At 44.7% G+C, this 18617-nt stretch overlaps 1 protein-coding gene across 2 annotated transcripts in view; it reads right to left on the bottom strand.

Annotated features, from left to right (window-relative positions):
• Window positions 1–18617, bottom strand: part of VPS13B (vacuolar protein sorting 13 homolog B) — a 595475-nt gene that overhangs the window by 20069 nt on the left and 556789 nt on the right. For both annotated transcript variants that reach the window (XM_040972638.1, XM_040972637.1), the window contains exons 53-55: window positions 16972–17099; window positions 16562–16761; window positions 1783–1901 (exon numbers count right to left, since the gene is read on the bottom strand). In XM_040972638.1, the coding sequence (XP_040828572.1) occupies window positions 1783–1901; window positions 16562–16761; window positions 16972–17099 (447 nt within the window). The remainder of the gene's footprint in view (window positions 1–1782; window positions 1902–16561; window positions 16762–16971; window positions 17100–18617) is intronic.

The following is an 18617-nucleotide window of genomic DNA, read 5'->3' as shown; positions in this document are numbered from 1 at the left end:
GACTGTGAACAAAGGGCACGGTTGATGCTCTTTGCAGTCAGAGACACCTGTAGCCCAGAACAACACCCGGCTTACAGCAAGCACTTGACAAAGAGCTGCTGAATACATGAATGAAAGAAGTCCAACTACACGCATACCTATTTTCAGAATATGTGAGGGCTGCTACATAAACATTTATATTTTAGGTAAATTGCTCTGAAATACTGTGTAGGCTTGAAACTTTGTGCTATGCCTTTCAAATTTTAGTCTCTCATTTTGTAAAACTGTTATGGTTTTTTAATGAATTATTTTAAAGATTTGAGGGGCAGAGACTGGAAGAGAGACTTAAAGAGAGCGATCCCATCTTCTGTTTCACTGCCCATGTGCTTACAAGGGCCAGAGCTGGGCGGAGCCAGAGCTGGGCGGAGCCAGAGCTGGGCGGAGCCAGGGCAAGCGCTGGAGCTGGAGCCTGGAGCCACTCTCCCAGATGGGTGGCAGGAATCCAATTCCTGAGCCCTCACCGTCACCTCCTAGGCTCTGCCTGGCAGGGACCTGGGACCAGGAGCTCAAGCAGGGAATCGAACCTACATAAGTGTGGCGTGCAATGAGGGCATCTCAGTTGATAGGTTGAATGCCTGCTCTTCTCCTATTAACTTCTCACAAATACTTCTAGGCAAAAATTATATTCTATCTAACACTGAAATATTATAAATCCAAATTAATCAAGTTTAAGTTAGAGACTAGTTAGTTAACTGTATGTGAACAGCAAAGTAGCTTTTTCAAAGAACCATTTAAGCAAATGCATGAAAGTTAGTATTATTTTACATTTTCAATCTTTTTCTGACTGCAAAATGAATACTGTAATTGAAAATTAAAAAACGGAAATGAATAAACAGTCCCTTACAATCCCCACATCTATTACCATTTTGATTGTCTTTCCCCTTCATTCTTTTCAGGTACGTTTTCTAAGTGTGAATGTGTGACTCTCCCTGTTTGCATTTCTTTGATTACTTACACTTCTTCCTCGAATTCTCTGTTCATACCTTTTGTCCTTATTTTGTTTTGAATGGAGTGCCTTCACATTATTCCAATTAAATTACACGCGTTTTTACATTAAGAATATTAACCCTTTGTCTGGTTCATGCCTTTAAAACTTGATGGCAGGGCCCGGCGCTGTGGCCTAGCGGCTAAATCCTTGCCTTGAATGTGCCAGGATCCCATATGGTCACCGATTCTAATCCCGGCAGCTCCACTTCCCATCCAGCTCCCTGCCTGTGGCCTGGGAAAGCAGTTGAGGACAGCCTAATGCTTTGGGACCCTGCACCCGGAAGAGGTTCCTGGTTCCCAGCTTCGGACTGGTGCAGCACTGGCTGTTGTGCTCACTTGGGGAGTGAATCATCGGATAGAAGATCTTCCTCTCTGTCTCTCCTCTTCTCTGTATATCTGACTTTGTAATAAAAATAAATAAATCTTTAAAAAAAACTTGATGGCAACAGGTCAGGCAGGAAGTGTGGCTTTGCGGGGTGTTTTACATCAAGTACTAGACCGTCACGTGAACATGCTTTCACATGCAGTTCATGCTGCAGTAATGGTGTGATCACCTGACAGGAAGGAGTGCCATTAAAGATGGCGGACAGCTGCCTACTCTGTGCATGACTTGATGCTGATAACCACCTCCTTACAAATTATACAATAATTAGCCAAAGTTTTATTTTTGCAGGGATCCCACAGAGCAGTAAATACCATGCTTTCAGCTGTAACAGAAAGCTCCCAGGACTGCTCTCAGAAAACGACGTGGCCTACCTGTTGGTAGAGGTGACAACAGGTCCTGCTTTCCCTTCCGGGGCCACAGTGATAAAGATGGTGCCACCCTGATGCACGACGTCCACATACACATAGCCAAAGCCAGTTAAGAACACTACCTGCAAAAAAACACAACCAGAAAAACTCACAATCTGATTAAAATGAAACTCCACTACTGAAAATGCTAAAATGGCCGGCTTCAAGTGTCCAGTTCTGACTCAGTGCCACAAATACTTTATAGCCATGTGTATTGGCTATTTGGCTGACTTGAAAATGAAGAACAGGAAAGAAAGAAAGAAAGACCGATCAAATCCAGATTTTCCAATATCCAGCTGTAAGGTTCATAGAAAAAGCAAAATACTGACGGATGACGGGGCACAAGCATCTTCATTTCTCTGCTCTGTAATCGGCAAATAGTCTGTAAGGCTGGAGCCCGGCCGTGGGGCCAGCTTTATGTGCACATATGAATCTTTGAGGGGAAATCCCTACAATGCAGCACTTGAAATGTAGTGTGCAAAAACATGTGAAGGCTCTGGAGTGCTCACTTCCTGCCACCCACACCCCAGTAAGACATATCACAATCATGGAACTTGTAGTGAGAATGTTAGAGGTTGAGTTTGCTCATTTTTCCACCAAGAGAAGAGAGACTTGGACTCAAAACAAGTTCTATCTCAGGAGCCAGGTGCCAGGCCGGCTGAACAGATGTCCTTTCAGCATTAAATAGCAGTGTTGCTTAAGTGGATAAATATTTGAAAACAGAACAGAACTATGTGAAAAACAAGTCTCAGAACAGCATGTTCACAGCCAAGATTACCTGAAGAAAGTGACAAGAGCCTCCACATGCTTGGCAATGTGGATTCCGATTATTTGTAATTCCATTTTGGTCCAGAGCTGGGCTCCTTATTATTGTTTGGACAGCAACACTGCCCATCCCTGAATGCAGGCACACAGCTAGGTGTTTGTCTGACAAGTAATGGGTGAGTTCTTATTCTGAGACATGGAGGGGGCCGACTGGGCATTTCTCCTGTGCAATGGCCTCTCCTTCAGAAACCCTAACTCCCTCCAGCTTCCAGGGCCCGAGGCTGCCCTCTCTTACTCCCTGCAGCTCGGCTGTTACTTCACCCTCCTGGGGCCCAGGCCAGCTCTTCTTTTGCTGTTGCTTTTTCATTCTAAGGTTTGTGCTCCAGCCTAGGCCTTCTGTCTGCCATGCACCATTCTGTGCGCCTAGAAGTGACTCTCCTTTACAAGTCCTTTCAAACTCCTGTGACTCTCTCATATGCAATGCACAGAAGGCCTTATTCCATTCTGGAATTTTCCTGTTCCCTTCCTCAGCTTGGGACTTCCTGCTGCATTCTCTTTAATCAGATTTTGGTTTGTATTACAGTTACTTGTGTATATATCCAACTAATCACCAGACTGCAAACTTCTTTTTTTTTTTTTTTTTTGATTTTTCACAACTTTAACATTTTATGCAATACATCCAAAATATTACAGTTTTGCTTCATAAACTATATAAAAAACTATTAATGAAATAGTTGTACCAATAGTTTGGTTATTCGATACTCACACCCTTGCACTCCATTTGTACACCAAATTTTTATTGAAAATGTTTGTTCTGCATTTAGATTTCATTTCTTTGACATGTGAAATAGTAGAATCACATGCCCAAAAGACATGAAACTCATTTAAATATTTCTTAATGCCTGATTCAAGTATGCAGTTTGAGATTTAAAGTCAACGAAAGTAAGTGAAATTAAAAATTCAGTTGCTTAGAGAAACTAACCATATGCCAAGCATATAATGGCCACATCCGGCAATCAGCTAGCATATTTAAGGTCAAATCTGAATGAGTAAATGACACAATATGGTTTAACTCACTTGTTTATGTACTGAAAAGACCATATGTTTCAATCTATTGATTCACTTATTAGTTGTCCATAACAGCCCAAAACTCAACCAGGCCTCCCAATTTCTTGAATCATCACTTAGCTGCCTGCAGAGTTCTGTGCAGTCTGCATGAGCAAGAGCTGGAGCTTGGTATAAAACCCAGCCACTCCAGTACAGGACACACGTATCTTCACACATATCTTTTATTATTATTATTATTATTAATTACATTGCATTATGTGACACAGTGTTATGGGCACTGGGATTCCCCCCACCCCTCCCCGAACCCTCTCCCCATGGTGGATTTCTCCACCTTGCTGCATTACCACAGTTCAAATTCAGTTGAGATACTTTCATTGGAAGTATTTACCAAGCATAAAGTCCAGTGCCTTATTATCCTAGTGGGCTCAATGATTTCTTGGTGAGACCATCTCTGGTCTGAAGGTAAACCAGCAAAGTATCATTCCAATCAATTAAAAGCCCCGACATAACATCAACAACCATTTACAACCTTATGGCATTAATTGACATGGTATTGATTAACAGTATGTTAATAGGAAAATGCGGGTTCTTAACTACATCCTGTGACTTCTTCATAGACATTTCAATTTTTGGTTTATATTCAACCGGATTCCATACACCTCCAAATGGCTATAGATTACTATTCAGCTGTCTCGTCTATTTTTATTTTTGTATTTAGCTGTTTATAGTGTTGAAGCACGATTTTGCTGAACTTAGTTGTTTTTCGGATGAGACTGCAAACTTCTTAAGGGCAGGCAGGTTCAGATCTGCATTCTCTATGGTCATGTTTCTCAACTGGGTTATTATGCAAAAACAGCTGTTTTAACAAACTCCGTATCCCAAATTTACCTCTATTTATTCTAGGGTAAGAACTTGGCTGTGATATAATTTGGCATTCAAACATAATTAGGAGGGGTTGGGGAGGACACTGTGGCGCAAGCTGCCACCTGCAACACTGGCATGCCATGTCAGAGTGTTGGTTTGAGTCCCAGCTCTTTTGCTTCTGACCCAGCTCCCTGCTAATGCACCTGGGAAAGCACTGGAAGAGGGTGGCTCCTGCCACTCAGATATGAGACCTGGACAGAGCAGTGGCTCTTGGGTACAACCTGGATCCAGGTTCATGGCCATATGAGGAGTAAACCAGTACACATGAGGTCTCTTTCTCTCTCCCCCTCTGTCATTCTGCCTTTCAACTACATAAATATATCTCGTTCAAAGTGTAATTAATGGCTTAAAAACAACTCTGCTCATGGATGTGAAAGAAGTGGTATTCCGAAAAAGCACCACTCTTGGGCCCGGAGCAGTGGCGCAGTGGTTAAGGTCCTTGCCTTGCATGCCTGGGATCCCATTTGGGTGCCGGTTCTAATCCCTATGGCCCCGCTTCCCTTCCAGCTCCCTGCCTGTGGCCCGGGAAAGCAGTCGAGGATGGCCCAAGGCTTTGGGACCCTGCACCTGTGTGTGAGACCCAGAAGAGGCTCCTGGCTTCTGATCGGCATAGCATCAGCCATTGTGCTCACTTGGGGAGTGAATCATTGGACAGAAGATCTTCCTCTCTGTCTCTCCTCTCTGTATATCCGCCTTTCCAACAAAAATAAAATAAATCTTAAAAAAAAAAAGAAGTGGTATTCCGATTTCCACTTATATAAGTCATCTTTTTGGACGTCACACAATTTTAAGTCAACTACTCTCTTGGGCTGAAAGATGACTTGACTATTTGGCACAGGCTGATGCTGCCATCCATTTCCCCCCGTTTCTATGACTGTCCATCACCTCAGTGTATAACCTGGGCTTCTGGCAGACAGAGCTGAAAGCCAGAACCACTGTCCCTCATTCCTAATCATAAAGATGAAGCAAACTTAAGTTTCTGTTAACCACCTGAAAGACTTCTGAAAGTGAGAAAATTAACCTGAACCTTTTAGTGCTTTTCCTGGTCAAAGACCTGGACTCTAAAAGGATGTTTTTTTTTGGCCGGATGTCCATTCTACTCACTGGCAGAAATGGCAGAAACACAGGCCATAGGCCTTGTAGCCAATCATATACAGGGAAACAATACACAATTTGGCCTTTTTTTGTACAGTGGCAGAGATAAGGGAGTTGGGGAATGAAGTGACAGAGGAATCAGACACCTGTAGCCTGGTACCCAGAACTTTAAAGTACATCCTTGTTTTGGTCTGATAGCTTAACTAGTCACTCAACCCAATCTTCAAGAAATATGCCAAAGAGTAGGAAGAATCAGTAGTCCCTGTAATGATGCAAGGAAGACACAAATGTACAAGTCACTCACAGCCCCATTGGGTGAAAAAGCCAAGTAATCAGATAATGAGGTACCTTGCAGTCTCAGAGCGGAGGTGTAGGGAATGTTACCAGACTGAGGGATGGTTTGTTATAACGGGGCAGACACAAGATGAGTAAAGGAGCCTTCACCAGCGTGGGTCCCTGAGGGGCCATGTAGGACAGAACCACCTAAGGAGAAACACTGGGCGTGTAGCATGAATAGGAAATAAATGCTATATCCTAACTGCCATTACAACAGCTCATACTACTGACATAATATTTGCAACAGAACAGGATTCTAGCAGAAATCTAAAACATGGGACCCTGGCTTACTGACCAGGTAGATGAGATCTAGAAACAAAAATCATGTGTGTTGGTTGAAGCAGAAGGGAAAGTCACATGAGACCGTTGGTCATGTTATAAATAAAAGTGAAAGTGAGTAGAAACAGTCCATTAATGTAGGGCATTTCACAACGTCAGAAACGGTTCTTGCACTTGCTATGATTTGAATGCCTACGTTCCCTCACATTCACATGCTGAAATCGTAATCCTCAAGGTGATGGTATTAGGAGGTAGGAACCTTAGGGAAGCAATGAGTAACCATTTAAAACGAGGCCCACGGAAGCCTCTCCCTCCTCCTGCTAGGCAAGATTTTAGGGAAAAGATGGTTGTCGTTGAGCCAGAAACTGGGCCCTCAAGGGACACTGAGACTGGTGAACTTCCTAGCCCCAAAGCTGAACTAGACCCAGAAATGAACTGCTGTTTATGAGCACCAACTCCATAGCATGTTGTTTTGACACCCAAACAGCAAGGTGTTAAAATAAAAAGGCCTTTGAACATTAGGCAGATTAATATTCAGCTTAATCCTGACTAGGGATTCCACTCATTGTCCATGCTTTTAACTATGAAAGCCACTTTAGCAAAAAATTTAAACAATTCAGATTCTGTTTCCCAGAGAAGCTGTTAAATGCACAGAGAAAAAGGCAGGATAGCAAATAAATTGATCTTTAAGAAAAACATACACGGGTCCAGGGCAACAGCCTAGTAGCTAAATTCTTGCCATGCAGGATCCCATAAGGGTGTTGGTTTGTATCCCGGCTGCTCCACTTCCCACCCAGTTCCCCGCTTATGGCCTGGGAAGGCAGTAGAGAATGGCTCAAAGCTTTGGGACCCTGCACCTGCTAGAGAGACTAAAAAAAAATCTCCTGGCTCTTGGTTTCAGATCAGCTCAGCTTCAGCCATTGTGGCCACTTGGGGAGTGAACCAGCAGATGGAAAATCTTTCTGCCTCTCCTTCTCTCTGTAAAACAGAGGGACATAAACATGGTTACTAGCACATGGAATTCTCTGGAATCAAAGAAGTCTACAGAGCTTTTAGAAAATACCAGTACATAATAGACTCATAAACTTAGACTCAGAGTAGGTGAGACTCAATGCTCAGGCTTAAGGTGGCAGAGGGAGATGTCCCGGAGGACAGACCCTGTTGAGAGGGCTCAGGGATAACCTCATTCTTGCTTGCAGGGAACACACCCCATAATATGCCCTCAGAGACTACGTCACATAGTCTCCCATTTCCGGTCGGCAAGGGTCATCACTGTTTTTCTGTCTGGTAAAATGACAGAGAGGGTGGAACAGACAAGTTCACAGATCTTCAGAGCAAAAGAAGTGATGTCCAGAACCAGCATCACTCAGACTGGCGGGGCTCCCAGAGGGATGCAGGGACTGGTTAGAATATTGGAGAAGAGCTGTGTGTGTTCTTGTGCGTGTGAGAAAGAGCATGCATTAGTGATTGGTGGCCAAGGGGACATATAAATATATTTGTTTGTTATAGAATAACCTAGCCAGTTCTTGTCAGTCAGTATCTTTAAATTTCTTTTTCACTTTCTTCTGTTCACATTAATAGGAGATCTGGGAAACATAGTAAGAGACTTGCCATGTGAACCACAAAACAGACTTGTCTAGCCTTCTGAATTGTGTTAGAGCACCTTGATGAGACAGGCCCTCTCTCACACAGGACCATGCAAGTTAACATTCCAGGCCCTGGTCCTGCCTTTCACTGGTGCATCTTTTACTGTAATGATAACCAATAACACTGTAACCTAAAGAATTATACCAGTTGGATTTTACCATACATGCATTACAAGGAGACACGTGGTAGTAACAAGGGGTAGACCTGCAGATCTCTGTCTTTCTCTCCAGATCTCCCCCTTTTTAGGCCCCTTCCCAAAATGGATGGATATATGAAGATCCACGGACAACCAAGGGGCACCCTGAAGCACACAGTGTGATAGCCAAGTGAAATGTCAGCTGCCAGTTACTCAGAGGCCTGCACTTCCTGGGCTCCAGCTCTCATCACAGTCCATTTTCTGGCCCCTCCTCTCCTTCAATCCCCTCCCTTACACCTGAATGATCCTGCCCATCTCCCATTGCTACTTTCTCTGTTAGGTGGATGAGGTGAACTGTCTTTCCTTCATTCCCCGCAGGCCTATCCCAACTACCACATCCACCATCCAACACTTTTCCTAAAGACCGTTCTCCCCTCAAACGAGTTCTTAAAAATGAAAGCTTTCTGCCTTCCTTTTGTGTCTTTAGTTGAAGATAGTGTAACATTTGCCTTGTTCATGTCTATACTGATGTGAAAATAAACTAATTAAGCATTTTATCTGTTCAGTTGATTTTTGGCTAATACTGATTTTTCACGAAAGAAAGAAATATACAATTTGCAACTTACATTCAACACAAGTTTGTAAAAGAATATCTTGAGCAGGAAAATCATGAGAGGAAGAATTCCTAGACTTTGGGCGGGCGGGGGGGGGGCGGTCTCAGGATTATGTTGGGGACTGGCCCTAACCTTTAGGCCGGCCACCTGGCCTCAGGTGCTGGTCTATTTTTAGTAGTCTGCTGGAATGCATCACTGTATCCGGGCTGCACCCTGTGTGTTAGGACCCACTTAGGCGGGTTTGAGAGTGTAGGGGCCAGCTCTCTGCAGCACAGATGCGGAACCTCAGGCCTGAACTAGATCCTAGCCACAGAAAGAAGGGGCAAAGCTCTCAGATATACCCCGAAGAAGTTCTTGAAGAACCTGGTGACATACTGGATGGCCCAGGGAGGACCAAATAAGGAAGGCAGGGACACAGTAAGAAGATGCTAGCAAAGCTTAGAAGCAGATGGTCCTGGGCTTCATCTGGGTACATCTACCTTGTACAGGTCAATCTTTGAGTTACAGGCAGCGTCTACCTTTAAGGACTATGAAAGGGGCTAAACCTCTAACATGTCTGAGATAAATCAGGCATTCAGTGAAAAGTTATACCAATGTTATTTAAGGTTTTTGTACTGGGATAATAGTGAGGACCTCAACTGAAGCAGGAACTCTAGGAGAGGCCTGCTTTTGGCTATGGGAGGTGATCGCCGCAGTTTCAGGCCTGGTGAGCTTGGGGTACTTCCGGTTCCCCCAGGCTAGAATGTCTCACGGGCAGCTGGGAAACCAGGCTTGGCACTTAGGAGGACTTAGATCTCCTAAGAAGAAATGAACGGGAATGAATGACAAGGTGGCCAAGGTAGAAAATATTATACATGGATGAAAAAAAAAAAAAGCCAGCAGGTGTCCTGGATGTCATTCTGTCTCTGTGTACTGTTGGGAAGATGTGCTAGAGAAACGCCTATTCCCACATATCTTTGCAAAGCTGTCACAAGGCGAATGCAAAGGAGACCCCAGACTAGGGTGCCTGGAAGACACTCAGAAGTGGGTGCCAATTTGCTGGTATCTATTTGCCTGGCTCTGGTATGGGGCATAAGGGAAAGCGAGTGAAGTAAGCAAGAAGCCAAAACACTTTGCACATTTGTGAAGTCAGACACTCACTTGCAACGACAATTTTCTTTCCATGTAAAACTTCCTGACTGAAGGCTGGTTTAGGCATCAGTGCTACTCTGTGTGATCTGTAACAACCAGACTGATCACATATTTGAGGCCTACTTCACCAAGGCAATCCACAGTGTCCGACAATATTCCTTATGTAAGAAAATATCTTACATAGTATGGTTTAAAAATGCCCTTAGATGCATGTTCTTATTTAAGAAATGTGAGCTAGAGACAGGCATTGTGGGACAGCTGAAAAGGTAAACTACAGCATGGGACACCCATATACCACATTAGTGTGCTGGTAAGAGGTCCAGCTCTCAGCTTCCAGTTCAGCTTCTCGCTGAGGATTCCCTGGAGGCAGCCAGCAGGCGATGTGCTTGGGCCCTTGACCCCATGTGGGAAACACAGATGCAGTTCCAGGCTCCTGGCTTTGTACTTGGCCTGGCAGGTGTGTGAATCTAGTGGGTCAAAGGTCTCTTTCTATTCCTGTCACTCTGCTTTGTGAGTAGGTTAAAATGAATAAACATTAAAAACAAAATAAACAAATGTGAGCTTTGCCATGTTACTGGTTGACCCAATCAGTCATTAGGGCAGTGCCCAGGGGTTCTCTATAATGTGTAGGCCTTGGACTTGTCCTGCTCAACACGTTTATTAATGACTTGGCTACACATGTAGAAGGCATGTGTTCACCACATCTAGAGATGACATCAAGCTACCATGGGTATTAATGTATTAGATGACAGCATCAGTATTTATTTTTTAGTTAATTTCAACAAGCTGGACTAAGCCAACAGCAGCAAGATTCAATTGTCAAGCCCTGTCATTGAGTTCAAGAAGTCCACTGTACATCAAGTTGTATGATAAAGACCTGGGGGATGTGGTTGACCACAAGCTCATTAATAATGGTCAGAACTCATTAATAAAAGAGTTAACTTGTTCTTCCACTTTATTAATGGAAGCCGAGGGAGGTGACAGCTGGCTTGACCACAGTCAGAATACTGTGTGTAATTCCAGCTGCCTGAGTTTGCACCAGAGAACATAACACACTGGTGTACTCAAGACGAGGGAAGCTGTGGTGATGGGTTTGGAAATTACGTCTGCTGAAGCACTGAATCCGAGGACCAGAAATGTTTGGCCTGAATAGGGAACACTTAGAGAAGATACTGATATTGCAGCGGACAGGAATGGCCTGTCTTGTGCTCTGGGGTGTACAGCAAGAGTGAACAAGTACCACTTATGAAACACAGAGTCCAGTTGGTTGAAGCGGAAGCTCTCAGTCACCCCTGGAACCAGGTCTGAATGTGGCACTGGGAGCCCCTCTTAGCCAAGATGCCAGGAGAATTGCCGCACTAACAGAAAGAGTTACTCAGAAAACTCTCTAACCTGTGTTTGATGAACCTGCAGGCTGCAGGACATGTAGCTGGGGTAGGACTTCAAAGGACAGGCAGTGACTGCAGCTCGGCGTAGGACAAACAGTAACGGGGCCTCTGGGTGGGAGCCCCCTGTAGCTGAGAACTCATTAGACCTCATATAGCTCCCATCGGCGAATGAACAGAAAAGTCACTGCCCTGTGTTTGGATTTGTGCAGTGATCAAAGGCTCTGTGTTGAGACTTGCTCCACTTTAGTGCATTTATGTCATTACTCAAGTCCTTGAAGGTGGGGAATTGTGCCTTATTTGAGGTCTGCCATTTGATAGGTCCTCAATAAAAGCTGGTTGAGCAAACGAATGAAGAATGGAGACTGTGTTTGTGAAGACATTTTGTAAATTGCACAGAGCTCTATAAATCTGAAGGCTTGTCACTCCCTCCAACCCCCTTAAATACAAACAATTTGGGAAGAAACAGCAGTGATACTGACTCTACTCAACACAGGTAAGAATGAAAGATTACAAGAGTTACTGATCTTCTTCAGAAAGACACTCACCCTGTAAGGAATCAGTCGGATTCACATTGGGGGACTCACACTGCACACTGTTCTTTGCTGCTTTCACGCCTCAGAAACCACCTTTCGTCAAGAATCCAATGATTTCCCTTGGCTCTTAAGACAAAAGCCAAATCCTGCACAGGGCAGCCAGGACCTTGCCTCACTGCCCTGCCTGCCTGCTCTCCCTGTCCCTTCTCTCTCATCAGGACTTCAAACACGCTGCCCTTTCGGCTTCGTCTACTTAACATTTGTTCCTCCACAAAGTCACAGATGCTAGGCCTTCACCCAGAGACTTACTCCTTGAGCTCTCGGGCTAGTCTGCAGCCCTTCCTCGCTGGTTTGTATCCCAGTGGTTCCACTTCCCATCCAGCTCCCTGCTTGTGACCTGGGAAAGCAGTTGAGGATGGCCTGAAGCCCTGGGACCCTGCACCCGTGTGGGAGACCCAGAAGAAGCTCCTGGCTCCTGTCTGTGGATCAGCTCAGTTCTGCTGCAGCCACTTGGCAAGTGAACCAGCAGATGAAAGATCTTTCTGTCTCTCCTTCTCTCTGTAAATCTAACTTTCCAATAAAAAAATAAATAAATCTCTAAAAAACAAAACAGAACAAAACACCTAGTCTGCAGTCAATCTATGCTTCCTCCCTGGCTTCCTTGATTTGTATATTTGAAAGGCAGAGTTACAGAAACAGAGATCTTCCATCTACTGGTTCACTTCCCCAGATGGCTCCAATGGCTGCACCAGGCTGAAGCCAGAAGCCAGGAGCCTGGAATTCCCAAGCACTCGGACCATCTGCTTTTTCCAGGAATGCTGGTGTGAAAGTAGAGCAGCTGAGTCTTGAACCAGTGCTCATAATGGGACACCAGTGCTCATAATGGGACAGCAGCACCCAAGGCATCTGCTGAAGCTGCTGCACCATGAGGCCTGCCCCTAGTCTGCAGCAGTCTTATGGTACAACTGCACCTTTCCTCCTGGCCCTCTGCAGAGCTTTTAAGAACACGATCAATGCTTGACTGTTTGCCGACACTCTGCTGTCATGTTAACTCCTTAAGCTCAAGAGCTTCTTCAGTGTTATTTTATGTGGTCCTCATACCAGGTTTTCAAGGAAGTACTTATTGACTGAATAAATAAGCAGAATGCTCCACAGTGTCTTTGTTGGTAAAATGGTAATTACACTGCTTCCTTTGTACCTTGTGTTGAATTTTGCAAAATAATGCTGCCTAACTCCAAGACAAAGGCATCTGATGATCAAATATTGGAATCCCATATGCTAACACAGGATCAAAGTTAGGACTTAAAAGTGGTCATTTTGGTAAAGCCATCTTTTTGTTTTTACATCTTTGTCCAGCCTGAAGACTGCTTCTACCCACTTTGCAGTCAGGGCTATGAGGCACAGCTGCCCGGCTCAGGGCTCTGGCTGAGTAACCACAACAAGCCCCTGGCAAGCTGTGAGCCTGGCACATGACCCCAAGAAAGTCACAGCGATTTCTCAGTCTGCCTCCTGTGATGCATGCCCTCGATCTTCCTGATGAGTCTTGGTTCAAAGACAACTTCTCTGAGATTACAAAACTACTTTCCACACATCCACTCCATTTAAACATGATACATAGGCTGGCACAGTGCAGGCTAAGCCTCTGCAAAAAAAACACTGGCACCCCATATGGGCAATGGTTTGGGTCCTGGCTGTTCCAACTCTGATTCAGCTCCCTGCATATGGCCTGGGAAAGCAGCAGAAGCTAGACTAAGTCCTCAGGCTCCTGCACCCAAGTGGGGACCTGGAGAAGACTCCTGCATCTGGGCCTCAGACAGGCCCAACTTGTTTTAGCAGCCATCTGGGGAATGACCAAGCAAATGGAGGATCTATCTCTGTCTTTACTTCTTTAATTCTGCATTTCAAATAAAAAAATAAATAGGTCTTTAAAAAAAAAAAGGTACAATATGACAGTATCCTGGGACCAGGCTCACTGATCACAAAAGGAATTCCCTTCCTGGCAGCACAGCAGGGGATTTTATGGTGTTTGATTTTTGCTTGTTCAAGTTACCTTTCAGTTGCATATTCAGGGCCTGAGACCTGAGGCTGAGGGAAGGTTCCAGAAAGAAACACTCCTCCCAGAGGCTGCTCCCTTCTTCAGAGGACACAGGCCCCCGGGCTAACTGTGATTCCTCTCACATATCACCTGGCAGATACCGCGCAGGACTTGAAGCAAGCCTCGGTCTGGCAGAGGCAGGAGTCTAGGCCTGGAGGCCAGCTGGTGCCCAGCTCTCTAGCATGTTTGGGAACAGGAGGCCTCATGCACCCCTGTGTGGCAGGCGGGAAGGGGGTTGCAGGGAGTGCCTCGGCTAAGCTTTGAAGTAGCCCCGACTACAAAGGCTTGTCGGAAATTTACAGTGAATGGGAATCTCCAAATGCTGTTTGGCAGGCAGACTGCTCATTGTAAAGAATTCTCGGGTCATATATAAGCAAGATTTCAAAAAAACCCCTCAAACTCATGTGGAGGAGGTCAGGGGTCTTTGCAAAAGCTGTGATATTTACTCTGTACATGAGTGAGCTGGGAGTGTCTGCTAAGGCCGAGGTCCAGCAGTCTCACTGGTCATCCCAAGCACAGACTGGGCAGCTGGGGGCCACTACAAAGGCAGGTATTCAAGGGGAGCGTGGCCCTCAGGCTGCTCAGCTATTCCCACACCTGTCAGGGACCTTTCTTCCTCCTCATTGTCTCCTAGTAGTGCATTCCATCCAAAAAACTTAAGGCCACTGGGAAGCAACTCAATAGGTTTCCTGCCCCATCCATCTACAGATCTGTCTGCATCTGTGTCCCTTTTGGTCTCTTCCCTCAGCAGCCAAATAGAAGTGGCTCTTCTGAAAAAGTTGATTCAGTCTGCTGTATCTTGGGTTTGTCCCTCTGGCACCGCTGTCCTGTTCTACACACTCCTTGCCCGGCTGCTCTCCCAGGAAGGGCCCCTCTCCACTGATCGCACTCTCTCCATGGCCACACACTTTGAGAGACGAGGTATTATTGTTCCTTCCTCACTTCTCTTCATTCAAACCAACAATACCTAGTCACCATCTTGCTTGGCCTTTTCCCACCAGTCTACACCCGCTGCCATTCTCCTACAAGGGCCTTCCAGGGGCCTGCCCTGCCTGGCTCTCCTCCCAACCTCTGCTTCATCTCTTCTGTTATTCTGTGCTGCAGAGTGGCAGCTGTCCAAGGCCGGGCCTGAAACCACCCTTGGCCTCTTTCACGCGCTCGGGAACCTCGTCTTCTCATTCATCCAGCCGTTTGGATATTTATTTAGGATCTCACTGTGTTGACAGGTACTCCTGGTGTCTGACTACCAGGAATCTCGACCTGGTTGGAAATCATTTAAAGAAACAAATGCAAATTCTCATTCCAGAGCTGTATGAGGAGGCTTCCCGGGAGCTCTAACTAAATCATGAGAGGGAGAAGAGAATGTGTGGGAGGATTAGGGAAGGGAAGGTGGGAGCTGCTGGCAGAAAAGTAGCACGCACACACAGAGCACAGGGCTTTGCAGTCGGGCACCTGAACCCCATGCCATGCCGTGTCGAGGGCTCTCTGCCTGCACTTCTGTAACATGAACATGACAATCCTCGTTCATATGGTTGCTGTGAAGGTTACATAAGAATGACAAACTTAGTGCAACGCCTGGAATTGAGTGATTTTTCAATGATAACCATTATGATTACTGTACATACACTTGTAACTTTCAAATACATTTTACAACCATGACAAGGACACTAGAACCCACTTCTTAGGCTTGCTGTGAAGACCAAATGAACCAATAAATGTAAAAGCACTTTAACAAAAGCATAGCACAATATGATTCGGCCATAAAAAGGAGCAAAGCTCTAATTCCTGCTATAACATGAGCGAGCCTTGAAGACATTACGTTCAGTGAAATAAACCAGACACTCAGGGATAAATACTTTATGACTCCACTTATCTGCTGTACTTAAAATAGGCAAACTCACAGACACAGAAGTGGAATAGAGGTTACGGGGGGGGGGCAGGAGGAGCAAGGAGGGGTGGCTGGCTAGTGGGTACAGAGCTTGGAATGATGAAAGTGATTTACAAATGTACAAGTAGCAGTAATTGTACAACACCGTAGACTTATTTAACGCCACTGAATTGTACACGGAAACGTGATAAACTTTAAGCACAGCAGAAAGGAAAAGTTACTGCTTGTGCTGTTGGCAACACTGAAACCCACCAGCATCCCGAGGTAACCAGCAAGAAATGAGGACATTTTCCCTGCTTAGGTTTATTGCACTGATATTTTCAGAGTTTTAGAAATAAGATATTTATATCCTATATATATAACATGCATATTACATATATATTTATGTATTTGTAAATAATTTATTTTATACTCAAATGTATACTATATATGACTAAATATCATATTAATATGGCACATATATAAATATAAATACAAACTTTTCAGAGACAGAATTAATAAAAGGTTGGTGTTATAATTAGCCCCAAAGCCAGACAGCTGGTCTACCTTCCACATAAAGGAGTCTAACAATTTTATTCCGTTTCTGACCTTGGATCAGATCCAAGATGGCTTGCTTTCACCAAGTGCTTCTCTCTGGTAAACAGCTGTATGGTGTTCTTAGGAGACATATACTTGTGTTTGAAAATTTATAACCTAATGAGGATGTAGACATGGATATGCAAGTGGCTTCACACCAAGACAAGCCTAGCATTTAGAAAACCAATGCTTAGATACCACAGTGACACAAGCTTAGAAAAGGGGCTTTTTCATGAGGCCTTGGCAGTGACAGCCACGGCTCACTGACCTGTGTTCCCTGACTGTTGATGTCGATGGCATCACTCCACTCGGCTACTACTCTGTCTGTCAGTTCGACTCTCAAAAGCAGGCTAGGAAGTAGGTCCTTGGTCTTGCAGTCTGGGTAACTGGTGATCTGATGATACAGCTCATGATGAATGGAGCTCTCAGAAGGGATTTTTTTGCAGTAAAATTCAAACCTCGGAATATCTGAAATGTAAGGGGGAAAAGGTATATGCAGGCTCATTACCTTAAAGACAAAGATTCAGGGGTATTTCCCACACGTGGGAAAAGCAACTTCTCAAGGAGGCATGAACAGTATTTTCAAACAGACTTCATAAGATTTCAGGCAGCAGGCAGATCATAAATCTCCATGGAGAATATAAGTTTCATATTATCTGAATTAATGCTATAAAATACCTTTAATATTCTCCTTTAGAAGCACCGTTACTGGACATCTATTATGGACAATCACTCGAGGACTGGGGTCTTCCGAGAGGGTTAAATAAGTCACCCCAAGGTGTTCTTGATATGTCAGTGCTAGAGCCCTGGAACAAGCAAATCAAACACCGGGAATAGATGAGAAATACAATCCCTGGATTTACAGGATTCAGAACTCTAAAATACCTTCTGTTTTGTAACTCACAGGCCATGTTTTCCAGAGAAAGAAGCCACCTATCTTCTCACTTACTATCGTATACTAATGTAATGCATGCTGATTTTTTTCTGTTTAACGTATCATGAAATTAGAAAAACATAAATAGTTATTTAAGAGAAAAAGTGGGCCTGGCAGTATGGCCTAGTGGCTAAAATCCTCGCCTTGAACGCGCCTGGGATCCCATATGGGTGCTGGTTCTAATCCCGGCAGCTCCACTTCCCATCCAGCTTCCTGCTTGTGGCCTGGGAAAGCAGTCGAGGATGGCCCAAAGCCTTGGGACCCTGCCCTGTGTGGGAGACCCAGAAGAGCTCCTGGCTCCTGGCTTAGGTTTGGCACAGTACCAGCTGTTGTGGTCACTTGGGGAGTAAATCATCGACGGAAGATCTTCCTCTCTGTCTCTCCTCCTCTCTGTATATCTGACTTTGCAATAAAAACAAATAAATCTTTAAAAAGAGAGAGAGAGAAGAAATCAAGCTCAGTGGACGACAGCTCCAGCCAGTTGCAGCGAACCCTGTGCTAGCCCTTCTTGCTGTTCTGTCCCTCTGTGCATACGAGCCTCATACTCTTCACTCGGGGTCCTTTCTTAATCCTTGAGAGTACTTTGTCAATTTTGGTCAAAGGGGTGCTGAGAGCCTTGTAAGGGAAGCACTAGAGAATTCTGGTGTGTGTTCTTTTCATTATAAATGCAGGCAGCCTCCTAATGCTGTCCATTTTTGCAAGACAACAGCACTTACAGAATCTGTGTTGGGGCTTCCAGGAGCAAAGCTGTCTATTTGGAGTTGGGAAAAAACAGCATGCTCTCTATGACGGACACAGAAACCTATGGACTTACAAAATGGTATTTTGAATCACACAGGAGGACAAATTCCTGAAGTCTAACATGGACTGCTTGTCAATACTAATCCAAAAAGTCAGATGATTTCCCGAATGTGGGAAATCACAGTGTTGAGAAAGGTCAGTACGACATGGAAGGGCCTTGCCTCTACCATCCCGCCAACCTCAGTGAGCCCATCTGCCAGCCCCTCGGGTTGGCATCATCAGACACAGCACAGTGACTTGTCTGTTGGCCTTTGGCAAACACGCTTTCATAACACTGGCATTGTGTGCTGCTGGGTTCAGGGGAGGAAAGCAGTGTGGAGATGCGACAGCAAGAAATGAATTCATTTTTGGAATCTAGCTGTTGGACTGACAGCAAAGTTCTTTTTTTCCAGCCAGCCTAATTTTGAAAGAGGTGGGCCAGCTAACCTCAGACAATTTCCTTCTGATAGCCAAGGAAGTTGGGGCCAAGACCGACGACGATAAAAGCTAGCGTCATATTTATAGAGAAGATTAAATTATACTCTAATTCTTAGAATTTTAAACTTAATTTCCAACTCAACTTTTGATTTAAATTTTGTTTTTCAGTTTT

Source organism: Ochotona curzoniae, unplaced genomic scaffold (genome assembly GCF_017591425.1).
Source record: "Ochotona curzoniae isolate NIBS_2020 unplaced genomic scaffold, NIBS_Ocur_1.0 contig_2318, whole genome shotgun sequence".
In the NCBI taxonomy this organism is placed as follows: Eukaryota; Metazoa; Chordata; class Mammalia; order Lagomorpha; family Ochotonidae; genus Ochotona; species Ochotona curzoniae.
The sequence above is the reverse complement of the archived record's forward strand: the minus strand, read 5'-3'. Positions and strand labels throughout refer to the sequence as shown.